The sequence below is a fragment of the Dendrobates tinctorius genome, unplaced genomic scaffold, assembly GCF_039654945.1.
Source record: "Dendrobates tinctorius isolate UK_male_01 unplaced genomic scaffold, ASM3965494v1 ptg000039l, whole genome shotgun sequence".
In the NCBI taxonomy this organism is placed as follows: Eukaryota; Metazoa; Chordata; class Amphibia; order Anura; family Dendrobatidae; genus Dendrobates; species Dendrobates tinctorius.
This window is the reverse complement of record NW_027361707.1, coordinates 31,005,583-31,028,552: the sequence shown is the minus strand read 5'-3', so window position 1 is coordinate 31,028,552 and position 22,970 is coordinate 31,005,583. Positions and strand designations below refer to the sequence as shown.

General features: G+C 50.6%; 1 protein-coding gene across 6 annotated transcripts in view; it reads right to left on the bottom strand.

The window, feature by feature from the left end:
• MFSD10 (major facilitator superfamily domain containing 10) overlaps positions 1–22,970 on the bottom strand; it is an 88,328-nt gene that overhangs the window by 30,358 nt on the left and 35,000 nt on the right. For 5 of the 6 annotated variants that reach the window (XM_073574580.1, XM_073574578.1, XM_073574582.1 and 2 more), the window contains 2 exons: positions 10,540–10,648; positions 7,523–7,634 (listed from right to left, as the gene is read on the bottom strand). In XM_073574580.1, coding sequence (XP_073430681.1) covers positions 7,523–7,634; positions 10,540–10,648 — 221 coding nt within the window. Of the gene's footprint in view, positions 1–3,040; positions 3,126–7,522; positions 7,635–10,539; positions 10,649–22,970 lie in introns of all 6 variants that reach the window. The other variant, XR_012231961.1, reaches the window with a different exon arrangement.

Genomic DNA, 22,970 nt, shown 5'->3' with positions numbered 1-22,970 from the left:
TGGTGTATGCTGAAGCCACCAGGAGGTTGACACTATGCAAAAAAAGTTAGCTCCTCCCTAGCAGTATATACCCACCAACTGGCAGGAAGCTCATCAGTTAATGGGAAAGCAGTAGGAGAAGCAACATGTATATAACTATCATAACCACAATGAACAATAAACAAGGGTGGGTACTCCGAGAAAGATTTTACAGTAGGAACCCAAAATCTTAATTTCTCTATCGCTTCATTGGGGGACACAGGAAACCATGGGACATCCAAAAGCAGTCCCATGGGTGGGTAAAAGTAGTACCTTCAAATCAGAGCTCAGGTCACTGCTGCTTGCAGGACCTTTCTACAGAGATTCACATAAGACTAAGCCTACATGTAGAACTTGGCAAATATATGATAGGAAGACCATGTAGCAGTTTAACAAAACTACGAGACCAACACCTGGTGGCGGGCAACAGAGGAGGCCCCTTCTGAGCGAAAGGACCTTAAATGGATGTGATCTGTCCATTAGTCGGTAGGCTTCAGAATAGCAGAGTGAACCCAGCAGGCCTCGATAGACTTGGAAGCAGCCAAGACCTTTATGAGTACATTCTGGGAACAGTGAATCTGCCATCTGATGGGTGCTGTCCTGGGAAGGTAGCTACAGAGAACTCTACCAAGTCCAGTTTGTTTAAAGAACACTCTGGATGAAGAAAGAGAACAAAAATGGACAAAAGGAAAAAAAGATAATATCCTCATTGAGGAGAAATACAAAACACCACCTTAGGGAGAAAGGATGGTATCGGACACAACACTACCTTGTCCCAGTGACACCCTAAATAAGGAGGAAACAGTTTGGAAACTCATCTGATAGAAGAAATGGCTACCGGGAAGGCAACCTTCCGGGAAAGGAGTGAAAGATGTCTTGTAGAGGATTGAATGTTGATTCTTAAAAAAATATCGAGTACCAAGTTGGGATCTCAAGGTGTTACCGGAGGCTGGTAGGGGGAAACAGAGTGCCCAACTCGCTGCAGAAAGGTCTTGATCTGCAGGCGAGACGCTATAATTTTGAAAAGGGATGGAAAAAGCAGACACCTGTCTCCTGAGAAAACTAAAGGACAGGCCAGATCTCAGACCCAAATGTAAGAAGTACAAAATGGAAAACAAATGAAAGACCCTTGGAGAGGTCAGATTAGTTACACACCAGGGGAGAAAGATTCTCGACAAACAATGGGAAATACGAGAAAAGAAAGGCTTCATAGCTCTGAACATGGTCTGGAAAACCTGATTGGAGAAATTGGCTGATTTCAGAAACAGGGTCTTAGTCATGCCGTTAAACAGTGACAATTCTGGTGGAATAGGGAACCCTGCGAGAGAAGATCCTGGAATTTTTACAGAGTGTCAGTGAGGAAATTGATTACTTCTGCGTACCCGTGTCTTCTGGGAGGATGAGAATGATGGGCACTCCATCAATCTTGATCCTCTGGACCACCCTAGACATCAGTGTTAAGGGAGGCAACAGGTACGGGAGGGAGAACGGAGGCCAAGGAATTACCAAAGCGTCAGAGCTGATTGCTATTGTGACGCGTGATCTGGAGACTCCATGAAGAATCTTGTGACTAAGACTGGACTCTACCAGGTTGATGTCAGGAAAACCTCAAAGGAGCCGCATGTCGTGGGAGACTGAATGGTTCAGGGACCTCTCGTCGATGGTGGGACCCTCTCAGCTGAGAAAATCAGCAGCCCAGATCTCCACTCTTGCAATGTGTAGTGCTAAGATCATAACCGAATCTGCGGCACTTCTGACAATACTGCTATGCTTTGGGTTCTTCCATGAAGGTTAATCTCCGTCACCGCTGTGGCTTTGTCGGTTTGGACCTGAAACTAATGGTAGAGAATCTAGTCTTGCAAGAAAGGTAGAGCAAGAGAGAGGGACCCAAAATCCAGAATGTTGATGGTAAGGGACGATTCCTGGGTGGTCCATCAGTCCTGGACTGTTAAGTTCTGAAAATCTGCTCCCCAATTGAGAAGATTGGCTTCTGTAGTAGCGATCTTCCGACAAAGTGTGGGAAAGATCTTCCACAATTGAGAAGAGGAGATTAAGTCCACCAGTCTAGAGACTTATTTATCCGGAGAGTGACGTAATTAGTCGATACAGGGAGTGAATCGACCAGTCCTATCTTGATGGCAGAAAAGAAATTGAAAAGGACGCACATGAAGGTAGGCAAATGAAACGGTTTCCACTGGTGCAACCGTCCTACCTAGAAGGCTCATGCAGAAGCAGAGCAGACGTGCAAATGGGCCTCAGAGTGAGAGAGTCCCGCGTGATAGGATCATGGGTTTTTCCTTGGGTAGAGAAAAAATCTTGATCGCGCTGTGTCAGACAGCATTCCCAGAAAAATCAATATGCTGGTCTGGGACTGGGACCAGAGACTATTTTGGGATGTTGATAACCCAACCAAAATGGGAGAGGTGACCGGAGTGCAATCATGGGAAAAGTGCTCCAAACTCCTAGGAGAGAAGTCCGTGGCAAGATTTGAACCTGAATCCAGGTGCCAAGGAACGACAGCGTGGAGCAGAGAGCTGGAAAAAACCACGTGAATGGCGAAAAGGAACGACGCTGATGTGGACTCTAAATCGTTTTGAGGATGACTGGTCCAGTTTAAGGAAATTAGCACTGATAACTTCAGGTATGTTTGTAGCTCTTGATCGATTCAGACCATGGGTAAGAATCCTTACATGAGTAATCACTTAACTTGATGTAAGAAAATTCCAAAAAAGGCAGTATAATCAGCGCAGTCTTACAATTCGAAGTAGGAGCTCCAGCAAATACCTGGAACAGAGAAGGCGGAGACAGAGTCACTGACGCGACCAGTTGGGCACGAGTGTTGACCCCGTGACTCGCACAGTCAGACATAGCCAGGGATTCCCTAAGTTGTAATGGGCTGTCAGGATGAGACAGCGCTGGCCCCGAGAATGGTAATTTAATCACCAAGTGGGAGAAAGCACAAGTTTAAAACGCTAAATACAGAGAAAGGATACAATCTTGCCAGAGAAGACGACTCGTTTACGTGATATTTGGACATCAGATCCAAGGCTGAAGAGGCTCTCGTGCTCTTAGCTGTGGCTTGAGAAGGACAACTTGTTATCCAATTTCTGTAAGAAAGAAGTACAGAAATAGACAAAGTACTGAGATCTCGATAGACCCCTTTGGCTGCACAATGAACAGCCATAAGGATCATTGTAAAAGTAGGACCTGACTCACTTTATAGTGGACAGAGCACTAGACACGCTGCTGCTATTAGTCATGTTGGGTCTAACTCAGGGCCGGACTGGCCATCTGGCAATTCTGGCAAATGCCAGAAGGGCCGGTCTGGTTGTGGGCTGCTTTGTCTGCTATGTTGTTAACAGAATCGGTGTTCTCAAGACATTCATACTGTTAAGAGTTGTGATGAAGCACAAAGTAGCCGACTCCATCACTTACCCCAGCAGGCCTCTCGTATTATTAGAAATATTGGTCTTGTAGCAAATCTTCCGTTCAGGGTAATAAAAGTAATATATCCCATCTGGTGCTTGGAGACTGAGAGAGCATGGGCCTGTGTGATTTCAAATGCCAGGGCTGAATTTCAGTCCCAGTCCGTACCTGGTCTAACTACTGGCTAGTGGGTAGCGCAGTTCAACTGCATTGCGGACAGCGATGTGGTTAACAGTAAGTGGAGATCCTGACCTGTTGGATGATTCTTGGCAAATCATGAGTCGTAACCGTAATCAAGGTTGGGTTACATGGTAAATAGTGAGTATGCCTCCCTGGATAGCGGGCAGAGCATTTGGACCACTGCTGCAAGCGGTAATATGGTACATGATATATGGTGTGACTGACTTACCGGATAGTGGAGAGAGCACTTACATTTGCTGCTGCAATGTGGTGCATGGTAGATGGTGCATCTGACTCACTGGATAGTGGGCATGAGACATGGACCACTGCTACATTTGACCATTAGGTATGTGGTAGATGGTGCATCTGACTCACCGAAAGGTGGACAGAACACTAGTACCGCTGCTGCAATCAACCAGGAGGTACATGGTAAATGATGTATCTGATACACTAGATAGTGGTCAGAAATGTGGACTGCAGCTGTGATCGACCATGAGGTACGTGGTAAAAGATACATCAGACTCCCTGGGCAGGGGACCAAACACAAGTGCTGCTATTCCTAAGGGTATGTGCACACATTGCGGATTTGCCGCTGCGGATTTGCTGCAGATCCACAAGTGATTTACAGTACAATGTTATTCTATGGGGAAAAAAAAACCGCTGGGCACATGCTGCGCGGAAACTGAGCGTTTTTTTTTCTACAGCGTTTTTACACCCATTCCATTATAGGAATCCACAGGCGTAAAAACGCAGGCAACATCCGCACTAAGGGTGAGTGCACATAGTGCGGATTCACCTGCGGATTTTTCTGTGCTGATTTGCAGGTAAAACCGCAGGCAAAGTGACCTGCGGTTTTCCTGCGGATTGGCCAGCGGTTTTTCCCTGCGGATTTACACCTGGACAATGGAACAGGTGTCAAACCGCTGCGGAATTTGCAGAAAGAATTGACATGCTGCGGATTTAAAACCTCATCAAATCTGCGTGGAAAAATCCGCAGCACGTGCACTGCGGATTTGAAATCCCATTGGCTAACATTGAACTGTACAATGTCTGCGGAACTGCTGTGGATCTGCAGGGCCAAATCCGCTGCGGATCCGTAGCAGAATCCGCAGCGTGTGCACATACCCTAAATCTGCATAAAAAAAACGCGCAGATTTTGACCTGCGGATTCTGCCAAAAGATGCAGATTCCGTATAAATTCCACACAGCAATCCGCAATGTGTGGACATACCCTTACACACCTAAAGTCTAATTCCCCATGGATGGAAAAGCTGGTGGGCATAGGGAAAAAACACTCCATTGCTGCGGTCGAGGTCTGGATACCTGACCGAAATAGAGAATAAAATGGGGGCTGTGGTGTAGTGACCACTATGTCCACTAGGGGGCGCTGTGTGGGTGTCCCAGGACGGGCCTACAGGCATATCCATTGTGGTAATGGGTATAGGATGCTGAATGACCGTTATGTATCCCAAGGTAGGTGGCCTTGGGATGGAAGCTTGAATATGTGGGTTGATCAGCAGAGGCACTGCTGAGCTGAGCTTGTAGGACCTGTGATGAGGTCATAGCCATGTGAACCAGTGGGCGTGGCTATGGACCATATAAGGTAATCAGAGTAGGTCACATGAGAGAAAGCACATGGATCTGATTGGGCCATGTGGAAGGTCCCGGCAGGCCTAGGTGGAGGAAGGTGTACTACCTTCCTGAAGACCACATGCTGAGGCTGCTGACCTGGTGAGGCTTGTGGATATTGGCTGCATGTGAGGACTGATAAGCCTCCTGTGTTTGCAGAGGCTCCAGGACTGAGCCTGAAATCATGGACACTTATGCTTGCTTTCGCCTGAACTAAAGGCTATTCCTTGTGTTATGTGCTGCATTATGGGTTATGAAGCAATAAACCCTGTGAACTTTTAAAAGAAACGTGCCTCCTGATTGACTCCCGTGGCTCCTGAGCGAGTTGAATCCCTACAGGGCCACTGGAGGAAGAAATGTACAGACTCTGCAGGAGCTACACTGTGAAGGACTATAAGTCATTATATACATAGACAAAGGACAACCATGTCTGTCTAAAATAAAAGTGTGTCCTGGAGTCATGAACTTTTTTTTTTTTTTACTATGACCTTAGGCTGGTTTCACATTAGCGTTTTTTTGCGCAGCACATCGTGCGCATCCATGCGTCCCTATGTTTGACACGGCGTGCGCATGGTCTTGCGTTTGCACACGTTTGTATGCATTTTCGTGAGCATGCGTTTTTCAAGGTGTGTGCCTAGGCACGCCAGATGCAGCCTGTTGCATTTTTGGGTCCGCCGAAAGGCGTAAAAAAACGCATGTGCACGCTTGCCCACGGAATGCGACAAAAATACACATTACAGTCTATGGGAACGCAGGCGTGCGCATGGACATGCATGTTTTTGGCTTAAAAACGTGTAGACACTGGTTTTAACCCCTAGAGAACGAATGCGCATAAAAAACGCAAATGCATGCAAAAACATATGATGTGTTTTTTGCATGCGTTTCGATGTGCTGCGCAAAAAAAACCGCTAATGTGAAATTAGCCTTAGTGGCACAGGTGCTATAAGCTGCTGAGTCACAAATTCTGGACATTAGGAGGGAGAGGAGGAGGAGGAGGGGAGCTCTCCTGGAGGGAATGAAATTAACACATCTATGCAGAGTGTCTAGACGGGGCCCAAAAACTGCAGTACAGCAGGTGGATGTCTGTCTGCTCATGGTACTGAGGGAAAAAAGATGGCACTGAGCAGTCAGCATTAGGCAACAAGGGCGCAGTGAGCTCCCGAGCCAGATGAGTTCCCGCGCTTCTGGGGATCAAGTCACACTGAGGGGGATGAGGACGGTGGGCGGCGCGATGTAGCCTGCGCAACTGACAGACTAATTGGCTAGGGCAAATACTGACCGTGCAAATAGGCCCAATGTAACAGGCCAGATTATCCCCCTGCCCAGAATATACCCGGGGCTAGATTATACCCCTCCGGGTCTGAATATACCCCAGCTGCTGTAGATCAGATTTTTCACACTTGAGAACCATTGAGTGATATACTCAATAATGGGGCCCCAGGCAGCACACGGGGGGCAGAGACAGTGAATGGGGTCCGAGGCAGCACATGTGGACCAAGGCAGCACACAGGGGCCCCCAGACAGCTCACAGGGGCCCTGCGCGCTGTCTCTTCCCCCCGCCTCCCTGCCTGGGACCCCGTGTGCTCTGTCTTTGCCTGGGGCCCTGTGCGCTGTCGCTGCCCCCCCCCCCCCCCCGTGTGCTGCCTGGGGCCCCGTTCACTGTCTCCGCCCCCCCGTGTGCTGCCTGGGGCCCCGTTCACTGTCTCCGCCCCCCCGTGTGCTGCCTGGGGCCCCGTTCACTGTCTCCGCCCCCCCGTGTGCTGCCTGGGGCCCGTTATTGAGTATATGATTCACTCAATGGTTCTCAAAAGCCAGAAAAATCTGATCTACAGCAGCTGGGGTATATTCTGACCCGGAGGGGTATAATCTGGGGCCACTTTAACCCCGGGTATATTCTGGGCGGGGGTGAATATGGCCTTTTACACCGGAACAAGCCAGGGACTAAATTTAGAAAAAAACGTCTGTCGGGAGGGCAGGATGGCGAGGGGCCGCGGTTGGCCTAAAATGGCATCACGATTTTAAGTAAAAAAACACCATATCACTATTGTGTTAAGGGGAGCCCCCCCCCTATTTTCCCAGGACTTATGGGGAGAGATAACTGTCCTGAAGGTCCGGAATCCATCTTCGCAGCACAATAAGGAAGATGATCATCAGACGTCCCTGAGCAGCGGGCGGCACAGGGGGGTAGTGGCAAGGACCAGTCCACATCTTCCTCCTTGCAGATGCCCCAAACATGCTTGAAGTGTTAGGACGCTAGAGCGAGGATTACCTGCTGAACTGGAAGCGCTGGTGGGTCAGGAAGCTGATGGTGTATTCAAGACCGGAGAACAGGAAGAGATAAAGGAAGTAGACGAGGCCCAGGACACGGAGATTCTGCAGACCTTCATATAGAAAAGACATGATGTGCAATTAGACAGTCACTGTAGAAAATAGAGAATCCATGAGAATTATCCTTTACAGGGACATCATCTATCTACAAGATAATTCTATGATCGCTCGGGGGTAGAGGGGTCGGCGACCACCACTCGAGGAGTTACAGGCAGTGAGCAATAGATAGAAATACAATCATGATTTCCAAAATTGTAGAACTTGTTGAGTCCCATTTTCCAAGGTTCAAGGTCAGATGAAGGTCCGAAAGAAAGCTCATGATTGTATTTCTGTCTATTGTAATTGATGCATTTGTGGCTTTTAATGTGTATACATGACGATCATTTTTCTGTATTGCCATATAACTGTGATTTCCATATATAATTATGTCTCCTTGTTGACCCACACACTGGTGACTGTTATGTACCCCGTTGTCTAATTATATACAGTACTATGTGGCTGTGCGCATCACTGTGTGGTGGCTGGCGTCCTGCTGGCAGATGGGCGTCTTTATGCTTTGCGTGTGCACGCTGGCCTTCTGACTGGCGCTCATGTGTATTGCATGACGTCCGCTCTGTACTGCAAGACCTGCTGTCCCCACGGCGCATACGCCGCATCTATTGGTTGATCCTGGTCATGTGACCAGGGTCAGGGGGTATTTGAAGGTCCTGTGGAGACCTATTTACTATCTCCTCTTGACAAAGCAGCTCTGTGTGCCACGAAACGCACGTAGGGGGCTTTCTGCCAGGCGTCCCTCCTCCTCCCACTCCCTCTGGCCAGCTCTAGACATATTATATGTATCCCAGGGACGATTTGGGAGGGCCACAGATGTTTCCCTTTTTTTTGTGATCTGCCCCTAGGACTATATATGTGTATTTTTGGCCACTGGGCATTACACTTTTTATAGGGTGGTATATATCCTGTTCCTACAGGTACAATTGTGGGGCCTATTATTATCAGGTTTTTTTTTCCATCTTGGTTGGAGGAGTGGGCCGCTGTGGGCATGATTGTCATCTGCATTAATTGGCACTTTATATCATTCCATGCACTTTATATGATGTTTAATAAAATTTATATATCTTTTTTGCAATTCAACGTTTGCTCCTTTTTTCTCCGGTGTACAATTTAATGGATAGGTAGTACACGGAGATATGAAAGGACACAGCCTTTGGAAAAGTGACGCTGCCCCTCGTCATGATGATTGGTGCACTAAACTAAAATTTTAATTATTAAAGAAAAAAAAACTTTATAAACTACTTTATTGGTGAGATTTGTCTTAATTTCTGTAAAAAAATGCATGCAAGTAGCTTCTGAGCCCCAGCTTTTCCCTAGTCTTTTTGCCTGCCTTCAGCTGCACCGATGTCAGAACGTACTCCTTTGGGGTACAGATGCTTGCAGTGAGGGAATCAGTACCCGTCTCATCCTCTGAGTGCTCCGATTCTGCAGGAGATTGTTATGATAGGCAGAACTCTCAGAAGATGACAACAGGTGGTGAGTGACCCATCACTGCCATCATCTGTACTTTAAAGGAGTACGTTCTGATATTAATGCAACTGAAGGCTGAAAAACAGATTGGGGGAAAGCCGAGGTTTGATAACCACTTACCCGTATATACTCGTGTATAAGCCAACCCCCCCTAATTTTGCCACAAAAAACTGGGAAAACTTATTGACTCGCGTATGAGCCTAGGGTGGAAAATGCAGCAGCTACTGGTAAATTTCAAAAATAAAAATAGATACCAGTAAAAGTAAAATTAATTGAGACATCAGTAGGTTAAATGTTTTTGAATATCCATATTGAAATCAGGAGCCCCATATGATGCTCCATACAGTTCATGATGGCCCCATAAATGCTCCATACAAAATACATCCCATATAATGTTGCACAAAGGTTAATAATAGCCCCATAGGATGCTCCATAGAATATGTCCCCATAAGATACTCCATAGAATATGCCCCCATAAGATGCTCCATAGAATAGGCCCCCATAAGATGCCCCATAAGATGCTCCATAGATTATGCCCCCATAAGAAGCTCCAGAGAATATGCCCCAATAGGATGCTCCATAGAAGATGCCCCATAATATGCTCCATAGAATAGGCCCCCATAAGATGCCCCATATGCAGCCGCTGCTGCAAATAGAAAAAGAAAAGAAAAAGTGACACACTCACCTCTCCGTCGCTGGGGGCCAGGTGCCGGTGTCGCTGCTGGCTCAGGACTCGGCACCTGAGTTATTCACCTGTCCCCGTTCCCACGCTGCTTGCCGCTGTCTGCCACGTCCTCTGTCAGTGACGTTCAGGCAGCAGAGGGCGCGGCGCGCTCTAAGCACGTCACCACGCCCTCTGACCTGAACATCACTGACAGAGGATATGGCAGACAGCGGCAAGCAGCGTGGGAACGGGGACAGGTGAATATTGCTTATACTCACCCCCCCAGCGCATCTCTAAAGCCCAGCTTCTCCTACGGTCTCCGGCGCCTGCCTTCAGCGGTCACGTGATACCGCTAATTAAATACTTGAATATGCGCATATTCATGTCTTTAATGAGCGGTACCAGGTGACCGCTGAAGGCAGGCCCCTGAGACCGTGGGACAAGCAGGGGGGCTGCAGAGACGCGCCGGGGGGGGTCAGTATGATCTGACACCCCCGCTCCCCCTCCCCCGCCGACCCCCTGACGTATGTGACTCGCGCATAAGCCGAGAAAAAAAAAAAGGGCTGAAAATCTTGGCTTATACGCGAGTATAAACGGTATATGTTATTTTTATTCAGGAATGAAGACAAATCCCCTTATAAAAGGGGTCTTATAAAATTTATAGCTTTCTATGCTAGACAAAATTAATAAAACAAATGAAAAGATTAGTTATTCCGTAAAGGTATACAGATAATTTACTTCACAATATTTTTTTTATCCCCCGAACATACCTTCCTGGGAAGGACGGTCTCTTCTTCTCGTTACTGCAGAGAATTGGAATAAGGACACAGGGCTGAGCAGGTCTGTAGCTGCTTGAAATCCAACCATCATGGAGGAAACCTGAGAAATAGAAGCAGAAAAAGTAAAAAAAAAGAAAAACACACAATACAATCTGGTGGATCTGGATCTCCTTGCAGGGGCATGGGTGGTGGTGGTTAACAAAAACTGATCGGATCAGAACAATTGTTGTAGCGAGTAATCAGTGCAGCATCCGTGACATTCCGCTTACATCGACCAAATCATTGAGGACCGCTCCTTCAGTGTTTTGTTCGCTGGCTCCACGTCATCTCCTCTTCCTCTCGCTGTCGGGGTACCTCAGGGCTCATTCCTTGGCACCCTTCTCTTCTCTCTCTACACGGCCCCAATTTGACAGACCATCAGCAGATTTGGCTTTCAGTACCATCTTTATGCTGATGACACACAACTATACATGTCATCCCCCGACCTTACCCCCCGCTGTACTACAGAACGGCAGTGACTGTCTGTCCGCAGTCTCCAACATCATGTCCGCTCTCTATCTGAAACGCAACCTCTCCAAAACTGAACTTCTTCTGCTCCTGCCGTCTACTAACCTCCCTAAATCTGACATTTCCCTCTCCTTGGGTGGCACTATAATAACACCCCGGCAGCAGGCGCGCTGTCTGGGTGTTATATTTGACACCAATCTCTCCTTCACATCCCATATACAATCTCTTGCCCGCTCTTCCCGCTTATGTGGGAAGAAGGGGCCCCGCCGCGTGTCCGGGCCGGAATCAAGGGGACCGTCACCTAGGTTCCGGGGGGAAACTGTTCCCGGTGGACAGAGTTCAGGGACTGACCGTTGAGATGGACAGAAGGGCTGGGGGGAGGAGCCAGTATAAAAGGGGTGGGGAACGCTAGTCACCGTGAGTCAGCAGACTGGGACAGAAGCACAGAAGCAGCAGGAGACCGTGGGAGCGACTGAGAACCAGAGCGACTTATCAGAGCCAGGAGAGACGTTCCTCGGGGACATCAGAGGGACGGCGCCGAGATGACCGTCCGAGAGCCGCTGCCCCGCTTCTGCCTGCGGCCGCCTCACCTCGCGGCCGCCGTCGCCGCCTCGCCCATGCCCGCGGCTGCGGCCTTCCCGCGGTCACTTGCAGCCGTTGCCGCCTTGCTCTGGCCCGCGGCTGCAGCTTGTCCCCTGCCACCCGCGGCCGCCCTGCTCCTACCCGTGGCCGCAGCAAGTCCAGTGCCGCCAGCGGCCACCACTGTCCCGCTCCGGTTCGAGGCAAGGGCGGGCCCGTTGCTCACCGCAGATTCCCCGTCGCAGCTGGTAGCTGCGCAGGTGGCCTGCCCCTCGCCACCCCATATCGCTGTCGCTTGCCCCAGTCCGGGGGCTGCGGCCCACCCGTCCAAGGACTCCTCCGGGACCTGTGGTGCTCCAGTGTCATCGGAGCGCCGGAGCGCTCGAAGACTTCGTCAACGCTTCAGCAACTGGGCCCAGCGACTGCTACGCCGAAAGTCCACCATCCCGAACGGCGAGGGACATCTGGACGGCTAAGTTAACTATATAATTAAGGACCCATAGTTGGCCATACCGCGGCCCTATAGTGACCGGCTCTTGCCGGACGTAGTCGTGTTCTACCCCGTTTGTGTTTGCTTGTATAGAGCCCCTGCGAGGGCAATTCTTGTTACCCCTTTGGTTGGTTAAGATACAACTGAGGACAGTTACCTCTAGGCCTATAAACGTTAATACTAAAAGCACTAAATCGTCTCGCGCCTCGTCACTGCGTCCTGCGTACCTGCGAGTACCACATTTGGCGTAGTCGGCAGGATGCAGTCTCCGAGCGCAGACGGCGGTGCGCCCGACCAAAGTGGGGCTGCGGGTGCTGCTGATAATGGAGGCCCCCGCTCCAGCCTCTCTCTGGGGGCTATGCTAAGTAATTTGCCCCGGTTTTCTGGCTCCGATACGCTGTTGGGGAGCTGGACAGAGCGTATGCGGTGCCTTTTCCGCATGCATCCGATGACCCCCGATTTAGAGGCTGAGGTGGCCCTCATGGCGCTAGAAGGGGAAGCCCGGAAGTCAGTGATGTTGAGACCCCCCGGGCACCGCAACACCTTTGCCAGGGTCTTGCAGATTTTGGAAGAAACCCACGGGGATCCAACAAACATGGGAGAGTTGAGGACCCGGTTGCTTATTCGGATGCAGGGGGAGGCAGAGCCCATCACCCAGTACATGAACGCTCTCCAGGAGTTATACACAGCCATAGAGCGGAAGGACGGGATAGGACTAGGGCCCATCAACATTACCCTGCGTGACCTGTTAGTGACCGGACTCCGATACCCGTTAATGAAGCAGGCATTGTGGGAGCAGATCCGAATGAACCCACGCATAGCCTTCTCTGAAGTGGGGAGTCAGGCCCGGGTGCGAGAGCAGGAGCAGGGGACGACGGTTCCCGTGTGGAAGGCCCAAAGCATGGAGGCTTCCGTAAGCGTTGTCGGAGAGCCTCAGTGGATTGAGGAAATGAGACAAGAGTTGAAGAGTATCCGGGGCAAGCTGGCTGAAGTAAAGAAGAGAACGGAGCCTGCGCCCGGCCGGCCTGGCAACAATCCTGGGCCTTGGGGGCCTCGCAATGCCAGGGGTGGTCGGGACTCACCGCCCCGGTATTATGAGTGTGAAGAACTGGGCCACTTCGCACGAGAGTGTCCGCGGCGTGGGAGATACCCACCCCGGCGGGCATTGAACTAGAGGGCTCTGGGCATGGGGGACGCCGCTTGAGCCAGAAGCCACAACAAGGGGTGGTGGAAGTCACGAAGATCTGGTCGCTAAGTGCCCAGTAGTGTGAGCCGAAGTCGAGGGTCATGCTGTATGGTGCCTAGTGGATACGGGGTCACAAGTAACGACCATGCCTGCAACGTACTTCCGGCAGCACTTCCCGGAAGCGGCAAGACCCCAGTAGGGGTCCATTATACGACTAGTAGCCGCAAACCAACTGCCGGTCCCTGTTGCCAGAGTGGTGTGGCTCCAGATGATGCTGTGTGGGAATTCTCTCGGCCGCCGGGGAGTGGTTCTAACCCAAGGAGAAACTAACAGCCATCATCCAGTTATCTTGGGCATGAACATACTGCGGGAGTTCGGCAATCTACTCCTCAGCGACCCCACGCAGGAGACCCTGAGCCAGTGGGGTTCTCGCACGGCCCAAGGGCAGGTCTTCCAACGGTTGGTGCGGGAGGAGCGAGTGCTCCAGGAGTGCCAGGAGGGTGAGGCGCTGGGCAAGGTCATCATGCCGGCGGCTCCCCCGCTTGTGCTTCCCCCAGGGCAGACAGTGGTGGCTCTGCCGATCCGCGCCCCGATGCCACTGGATGGCGTGGAGGTGCAGGTGGAACCATACTACTCGGAGCGCCTGCCCCCTGGAATACTGGTAGCCCACTCCCTGGCCACAATGCGGGAGGGGACCGTCCTGGTGCGTTGTGTCAACCTGGAAGACCAAGATATCGCCTTGAAGCCCCGGGCTGAAATGGCCAAACTAGTGAGGCCCTTGGAAAAGATGCTGCTGGACCCCGCGGTCCAGTTGAAGGTGCAACCCGAAGATCCTTGGGCAGTAACGGTACGAACTCTACAGACTGCCATATCCTCGACCCAGGAGAAAGGTCGAGCCATCCTGGAGAGAATGCGGGCCATACTCTCTGGCCTAGCGCCAGCCCAACTTCTCCAGGTAGAGACACTTCTCGGACAATATTACGGTGTCTTCGCCAGCCATGAGGATGACTTCGGGTGTACCACGGCCATCACGCACGGGATTCCCACGGCCGGAGCGGCCCCCATCCTTGAGCGATATCGGCAAATACCACGCAGCTATACCAGGAAGTGAAAACCCTATTAGCCCAAATGCTACGGATGGGGGGGGGTCATACGAGAAAGCCAGAGCCACTGGGCGGCCCCCATTGTACTGGTTAGCAAAAAAGATGGCACTTTGCAGTTTTGTGTGGATTACCAAAAGTTGAACGCGTGCACCATCAAGGACTCGTATCCGCTGCCCCGCATAGAAGAGTCTCTGTCCGCCTTGGGGAACACGACGTACATTTCAACTCTGGACCTGGCCAGTGGGTACTGGCAGGTGCCGATGTCGGAGGAAGACAGAGCCAAGACGGCATTTATCCTTCCCATGGGATTGTTCGAATTTAATCGGATGTTGTTTGGGCTGGCCAACGCCCCAGGAACCTTCCAGCGGTTGATGGAGTGGTCTTTGGGACACCTCACCTTTGAAGCCACGTTGATATACCTGGACGATATTATCATTATCATCTATTCCGCCACGTTCGAGGACCACCTGCGGCGGTTGGGGCAGGTGCTCGGCCAGCTGCAGAAGTACGGGTTGAAGGTAAAGCCCCAGAAATGCCACCTGTTCCGCACCCAAATCGAATATCTGGGGCATACCGTCTCGGTGGAGGGTGTCAGACCGTCCCTGGAAAAGGTTGCCGCCATTCAGGGGTGGCCTACCCCCGAGACTGTGAAAGACGTGCGGACCTTCCTGGGGTTGGCCGGCTACTACCGTCGGTTCGTAAAGAATTTCGCACGCCGAGCCCGAGCCCTGCAGGACCTGACGCACTCTCCAGAATCCGACACAACACCCCAGGGAATAATCGAGATGACGAATTAGAAGGAGAAGAGACGCCATTTGCCCTCACCACCGCCGCGCTTACAGTCAATGCACAAGAAGCACCTCATTCGGAACCCTTAGGGGGAATGCTGGAACAGCCACGCGACCAGTGGGTCCAACAGCAACAGGAAGATGGAGAGATTGGACTCCTACGTCGATGGGTGGCCAGGCCACCGGCAAACTGCCCACTAGCTCACAGCGACAGACTATGACCCAGGATATGTTGCTGATGTTGCGTCAGTGGGAAAAGCTAGTCATCAAAAAGGGACTTTTATATCGGAAAGCCGTGTCACAAACCACGTCTGCTACACTATGGCAGGTGATCGTGCCCGGAGTCCACCTCAGCCAGCTGGCTCGGGAAGCCCACGAAAAGGGGGCACACTTCGGTGCTCAAAAGACTTGGCAATGGTTGCAGCAGATAGTGTACCATCCACGCTTGCACGCCGCTGTAGAAGAAGTTTGCCGAACCTACCGCCCGTGCGAGCTCGCTAAACCTCCTGCGCAACGAGCCCGAGTGCAGACAATTGTAACATCAGCTCCCCTTGAGCTCCTCACGGTGGACTATCTGACCATAGGTCCGGCCTACCAGGGGTACGAACATTGCCTCGTTATGGTGGATCATTTCACCAAGTTCGCCATGGTCACCCCCACCCGAGACCAAACAGCGGAGTCGGCCACCTACGCAATTTGTAAAAACTTTATCCAAGTGTACGGCTGCCCGCAACGAATACAATCGGACCAACGAGCGTGCTTCCTAGGAAGAGTCATGGAAGAACTACATCATCTCTACGGTATCGATAAGTCTCAGACTACACCATACCACCCGCAGGGAAACGGAGCCTGCGAGCGATTCAATCAGACACTGATCCAAATGCTGCATACCCTGGAGAGCGACCGAAAGGCCCGCTGGCTTGAATATGTCCCTGAGCTGGTGTGGGTATATAATAACCGGGTGCACCAAGTGACTGGTTACACCCCCTACTCATTGCTGTTCGGACGGGAAGGTAAAGGAATCACGGAAGTGGAGTTAAACCCGGAGGAACCCCAGCCCTGGACCGGAGTGTCCTCGTGGGTCTGAAATCACCAGCACCGGCTGCAGACCCTCCACCGAATTGTCCAAACAAAGCTCCAGGATATAGAACACCCGGGGGAGCACTGCGAAACTGGGGATCGGGTGCTCGTGCTAGATCAACGCCCCCAAAACAAGTTAGAACCACGTTGGGAGGAGAACCCGTACCGAGTGTTGCACCGAGTAAGCCCCGACGGGCCTGTGTATGAAATACAATCCGAAGGAAACGACGCACCTCTCACTCGTGTTGTGCATGTTACGGCCTTGTGCATCCACTGACCCCCTACGACCCGAACCGGTCCCGCAGGTCCCTAAACCCCCACCCACGGTCTGGGACCTGGACGATGAAGAGTGCATCCGCGGGTCACCCAAGAAGTAACACCATAATAGACCCGGGCATCCCACCAGAATCGACTATCCTACCACCATCCACCACCCCAGAAGACTCCATCATACCCGAGCTTCAACGCTCCGAGTGATCAACAGCTGGCAAACCCCCTGAACATTACAAACAGGACCAGGTCGCATGGCGACAAGGACTGCCATCTCGAGAGGCTAACCCGAGTCTACTAAAACCCTCGCCCGAGGACTGGCGAGCATACGGGACTGGGGAGTGTGGGAAGAAGGGCCCCCGCCGCATGTCCAGGCCGGAACCAAGGGGACCGTCACCTAGGTTCCGGGGGAAACTGTTCCCGGGGGACAGAGTTCAGGGACGGACCGTTGAGATGGACAGATGGGCTGGGGGAGGAGCCAGTATAAAAGAGCCAGGAGAGACGTTTCTCGGGGACATCAGAGGGACCGCGCCGAGATGACCGTCCAAGAGCCACTGCCCTGCTTCTACCCGTGGCCGCTGCCGCCTCACCCCAGCTCGCGGCAGCTGCCGCCTCGCCCCTGCCCGCGGCTGCGGCCTGCCCGCGGTCACTCACGGCCGTTGACGCCTCGCTCCGGCCCGTGGCTGCAGCTTGTCCCCCACCACCCACGGCCGCCCTGCTCCTACCCGTGGCAAGTCCAGTGCCGCCAGCGGCCACCACTGTCCCGCTCCGGTCCGAGGCAAGGGCGGGGCCGTTGCTCGCCACGGATTCCCCGTCGCAGCTGGTAACTGCGCAGGTGGCCTGCCCCTCGCCACCCCACATCGCTGCCGTTTGCCCCAGTCCGGGGGCCGTGGCCCATCCATCCAAGGACTCCTCCTGGACCTGTGGTGCTCCAGTGTCATCGGAGCGCCGGAGCGCTCGAAGACTTCGTCAATGCTTCAGCAACTGGGCCCAGCAACTGCTACGCCGAAAGACCACCATCCCAAACGGCGAGGGACATCTGGAAGGCTAAGTTGACTATATAATTAAGGACCCGTAGTCGGCCATACTGCGGCCCTATAGTGACCGGCTCTTGCCGGACGTAGTCGTGTTCTACCCCATTTGTGTTTGCTTGTATAGAGCCCCTGCGAGGGCAATTCTTGTTACCCCTTTGGTTGGTTAGGCTACAACTGAGGACAGTTACCTCTAGGCCTATAAACGTTAGTACTAAAAGCACTAAACCGTCTCACGCCTCGTCACTGCGTCCTGCGTACCTGCGAGTACCACACTTACACCCAAAGAACATCTTTAGAATCCGCCCTTTTCTCACCATGGAAATAAAAACCCTCACTGTAGCATTGATCCACTCCCACCTGCAACGCTCTATTAATTGGCCTCCCCGTTACTCGACTATCCCCTCTCCAGTCCATACTTAATGCAGCAGCCAGGGTCATCCATCTGGCTAATCAGTACTCAGACGCGTCCGCTCTTCGCCAGTCCTTACATTGGCTGCCCATTCATTATAGGATCCAATTCAAAGTACTTCTCTTCCACAAAGCTCTACACAGTGCAGCACCCCCCTACATCTCCTCCCTCATTTCTGTCTATCGGCCTAACCGACCGCTGCGCTCTGCAAACGACTTTCGACTAACCTCTGCACTAATCCGTAGCTCCCACTCCCGACTCCAAGACTTCTCCCGCGCTGCGCCAATCCTCTGGAATGCTCTACTCCAAGAAATTAGGACTATTAGGACTATCCACAATTTGCATAGTTTTAGGTGCTCCCTCAAAACACATTTGTTCAGAGCGGCCTATCACATTCACTAATCAAAATCATTCTATATGTAAGTGTGCATGAGTAGCCCATTCAGCCTGGAGGTGTGTTTGGGGTCATTGTCCTGTTGAAAAATAAATGATGGTCCAACTAAACGCAAACCGGATGGAATAGCATGCCGCTGCAAGATGCTGTGGTAGCCATGCTGGTTCAGTTCAGTATGACTTCAATTTTGAATAAATCCCCAACAGTGTCACCAGCAAAGCACCCCCACACCATCACACCTCCTCCTCCATGCTTCACGGTGGGAACCAAGCATGTAGAATCCATCCGTTCACCTTTTCTGCGTCACACAAAGACACGGTGGTTGGAACCAAAGATTTCAAATTTGGACTCATGAGACCAAAGCACAGATTTCCACTGGTCTAATGTCATTCCTTGTGTTCTTTAGCACAAACAAGTCTCTTCTGCTTGTTGCCTGTCCTTAGTAGCGGTTTCCTAGCAGCAATTTTACCATGAAGGCCTGCTGCACAAAGTCTCCTTTTAACAGTTGTTGTGGAGATGTGTCTGCTGCTAGAACTCTGTGTGGCATTGACCTGGTCTCTAATCTGAGCTGCTGTTAACCTGCGATTTCTGAGGCTGGTGACTCGGATGAACTTATCCTCCGCAGCAGAGGTGACTTGGTCTTCCTTTCCTGGTGTGGTCCTCATTTGAGCCAGTTTCTTTGTAGCGCTTGATGGTTTTTGCCACTGCACTTGGGGACACTTTCAAAGTTTTCCCAATTTTTCGGACTGACTGACCTTCATTTCTTAAAGTAATGATGGCCACTCGATTTTCTTTACTTAGCTGCTTTTTTCTTGCCATAATACAAATTCTAACAGTCTATTCAGTAGGACTATCAGCTGTGTATCCATCAGACTTCTGCACAACACAACTGATGGTCCCAACCCCATTTATAAGGCAAGAAATCCCACTTATTAAACCTGACAGGGCACACCTGTGAAGTGAAAACCATTTCCGGTGACTACCTCTTGAAACTCATCAAGAGGATGCCAAGAGTGTGCAAAGCAGTAATTAAAGAAAAAGGTGGCTACTTTGAAGAACCTAGAATATAAGACATACAGTATTTTCAGTTGTTTCACACTTTTTTGTTAATTATATAATTCCACATGTGTTAATTCATAGTTTTGATGCCTTCAGAGTGAATCTACAATTTTCATAGTCATGAAAATAAAGAAAACTCTTTGAATGAGAAGGTGTGTCCAAACTTTTGGTCTGTACTGTATGTGTGCGTATATATATATATAACACTATGACTTATCTCATCTAAGACAAAGCCTAGATCCTCAGGCTACATTCACACCATGGGCGTAGCCAGGATCAAACCTGGGGGGGCAGAACCTCATACTGTTCCGCAGAACCTCATACTGCACACCCCTACACTTGAAAATAAAGCCTGCACCTTAAGAAGATGTGGTGATGAATGCAGTCTATTTATTACAACTATCAATTGATGTTGATGTGTTACTGAAGACGAGTAATGCCTGTCATGGGCGTCCTTTTGGGCAGCTATGAGGTGTACCTGACTGGTGCTAAAAAAAAAAAAAAAAAAAAAAAAGAGTGTTAGGCTATGTGCACACGTATGCAGAAAATTTCTGCATAAAAACCGGACTCCTTCCCACATAGAAATGGCCAGAAATGTGGAAAAATCTGCAAAATTAATGAGCATGCTGCGATTTTTACCGCAAAGCGCTTTTTTGCGGAAAAAAATGCATCAATATGCACAAAAAGTGCAAAATGCATTAAAACGGGAAGCTTCTTTTAAGCGTTTAAGCGGATTTTTTGGCAAATCCGTGAAAAAAACGCTGTGTGTTAACACAGCATTAGTCTGTGTGCTACCCGGCTTTCATTCTTTTTGGTACAGATAAGATATGATATGGATAGACAGATATGGATAAATGGATAGATAGCAAAAGCAGATTAGAAATCTGCTCTACTGAAAACATTATCTATGAGCTCAAAAACCTTTCAGGTGATGCGGTTTTTTAAAAAGCTGATCTGCTTTTGCAGCTGAAAAACGTATCCTTAAAAAACGCAGGAAAAACGCTGTGTGAATGTAGCCTTAGATCAGGAATAGAACAGCCATTTATAGGACATTTCATAACTTTCCAAAATTCCTATGAAAAAATATTCAGCACATTCTGCATTGAATTACTGTACCCAATTTATTATATATTTTAGGAGTCGGTCCATTTTATACCGACTCCAACAAAATGAGCACCGACTCCGACGCTACGACTCCGACTCCACAGCCCTGAGTGCCCGACACCAAAATAGATAAAACTGCAGCCAGCAATGTACAAACTCTATAGTTAATATTTATTCCTCTCAGGCACGGGACACGTCCATACCCTATTGGAAACTGTGGGTGGCGAATACTATGGAAACCTCTGTGAATGGAGCAGACAGGAGACGACAGGCGGTGGGGGCAGCTCCACCCCAGCACAGGATCACATCTACAAGTCACACTTTACCCTGATCACTCCTGCTGGAGCCACAGTGACATCACCTGCTTATCACCATCACACTACTCCCTCTGTTCCTTCGTACATTGGCAGCAGGGAGCCTGCACCCACACCGTACCCGACAGGAAGCCAGCACCTGCACCCGACAAGGAGCCTGCACCCACACCGTACCCGACAGGAAGCCAGCACCCGCACCCGACAAGGAGCCTGCACCCGCACCGTACCCGACAGGGAGCCTGCACCCGACAGGGAGCCTGCACCCACACCATAGCCGACAGGGAGCCTGCACCCGCACCTGACAGGGAGTCTGCACACGCACCGTACCCAACAGGGAGCTTGCACCCACACCCAACAGGGAGCCTGCACCCGCACCTGACAGGGAGTCTGCACACGCACCGCACCCGACAGGGCGCCTGCACCCCCACTGTACCCGACTGGAAGCCTGCACCCACACCATACCCGACAGGGAGCCTGCACCCGAGAGGAAGCCTGCACCCACACCATACCAGACAGGGCGCCTGCACCCACACCGTACCCGACAGGAAGCCTGCACCCACACCAAACCCGACAGGAAGCCTTCACTCGCACTGTATCCGACAGGAATCCTGCACCATACCCGACATACCTCTGGCTATATATAAAAAAAATATACATTCTGCAATGCTAAACCACCCCTGTGGTGGCGCTACAGGGGAATCGAGCAATTCTCTCTTCAGAAAATATGGCAGATTGATAAAAGTTACACACTCAACTACTGCAGCTAGGCATGCTGGTTAATGTGGTTGCCATTGATAAGTGGCTACAGTCTAAGCCAATGTCGCCCCATTTCTTGGCTCAGTGGCACTAGGGAGGCTTTTGTCAGCTGATCTGCAGCTCATTTCCAAACATTGCATTTCTGCAGCAAAAATATGGACAATGAGACAGCACAACCAAGCGCCGACTATCAGAGGAGGCACCACATCTAATTGCCAGAGCTGCTGACTTCACTTTAATTACTTTAGCATCTCTGCTAAAGGGACAATAAAGCAATAAGTTTCTGCTTAAACAAATTAAATAAATATGGCAGATGCAGATCCTCGACAATCAGCTAGACTTTGAACTAGGACTTCTACAATTCACCTGAATACAACGCTACGTCTCATTTGCATTCACCGCAGAACAAGACTGATCTGTGCTCACACATCACTTACCCAACATTATACCCCAGAGCTGCACTCACTATTCTGCTGGTGCAGTCACTGTGTACATACATTACTGATCCTGATTGATATGAAAATGAGCACTATGAACCCAGAAAAATCATAAAAACATGAATCTTTATTAAATTACCATAAGACATACATAACATATTTTTCCCATCCTCCTTCAAACACGCCATTGATACTCCATTACTAAAGAAACCCGCTCTCGACCCATCCTGCACAAAAAACTACAGACCAGTCTCCAATCTCCCCTTCATCTCTAAACTTTTGGAGCGCCTAGTTAACTCCTGCCTTACCCGTTACCTCTCCACTCACTCCCTTCTAGACCCTTCACAGTCCGGCATCCGCCCCCTACATTCGACTTAAACTGCACTCAAAGTGACCAATGACCTACTGACAGCAAAACGTAACGGTGACCACTCTCTGCTCATTCTTCTTGACCTTTCTGCAGTTTTCGACACTGTTGACCACCCTCTCCTACTCTCTAGGCTCCAGTCACTAGGCATTAAGGGCACTGCGCTCTCCTGGTTCTCTTCCTATCTTTCTGACCGCTCCTTCAGTGTTTTGTTGGCTGGCGCCACGTCATCTCCTCTTCCTCTCGCTGTCAGGGAACCTCAGGGCTCAGTCCTTGGCACCCTTCTCTTCTCGCTCTACACGGCCCCAATTGGACAGACCATCAGCAGATTTGGCTTTCAGTATCATCTTTATGCTGATGACACACAACTATATACATCATTCCCCGACCTTACCCCGCTGTACTACAGAACGGCAGTGACTGTCTGTCCACAGTCTCCAACATCATGTCCGCTCTCTATCTGAAACTCAACCTCTCCAAAACTGAACTTCTTCTGCTCCCGCCGTCTACTAACCTAACTCTGACATTTCCCTCTCCGTGGGTGG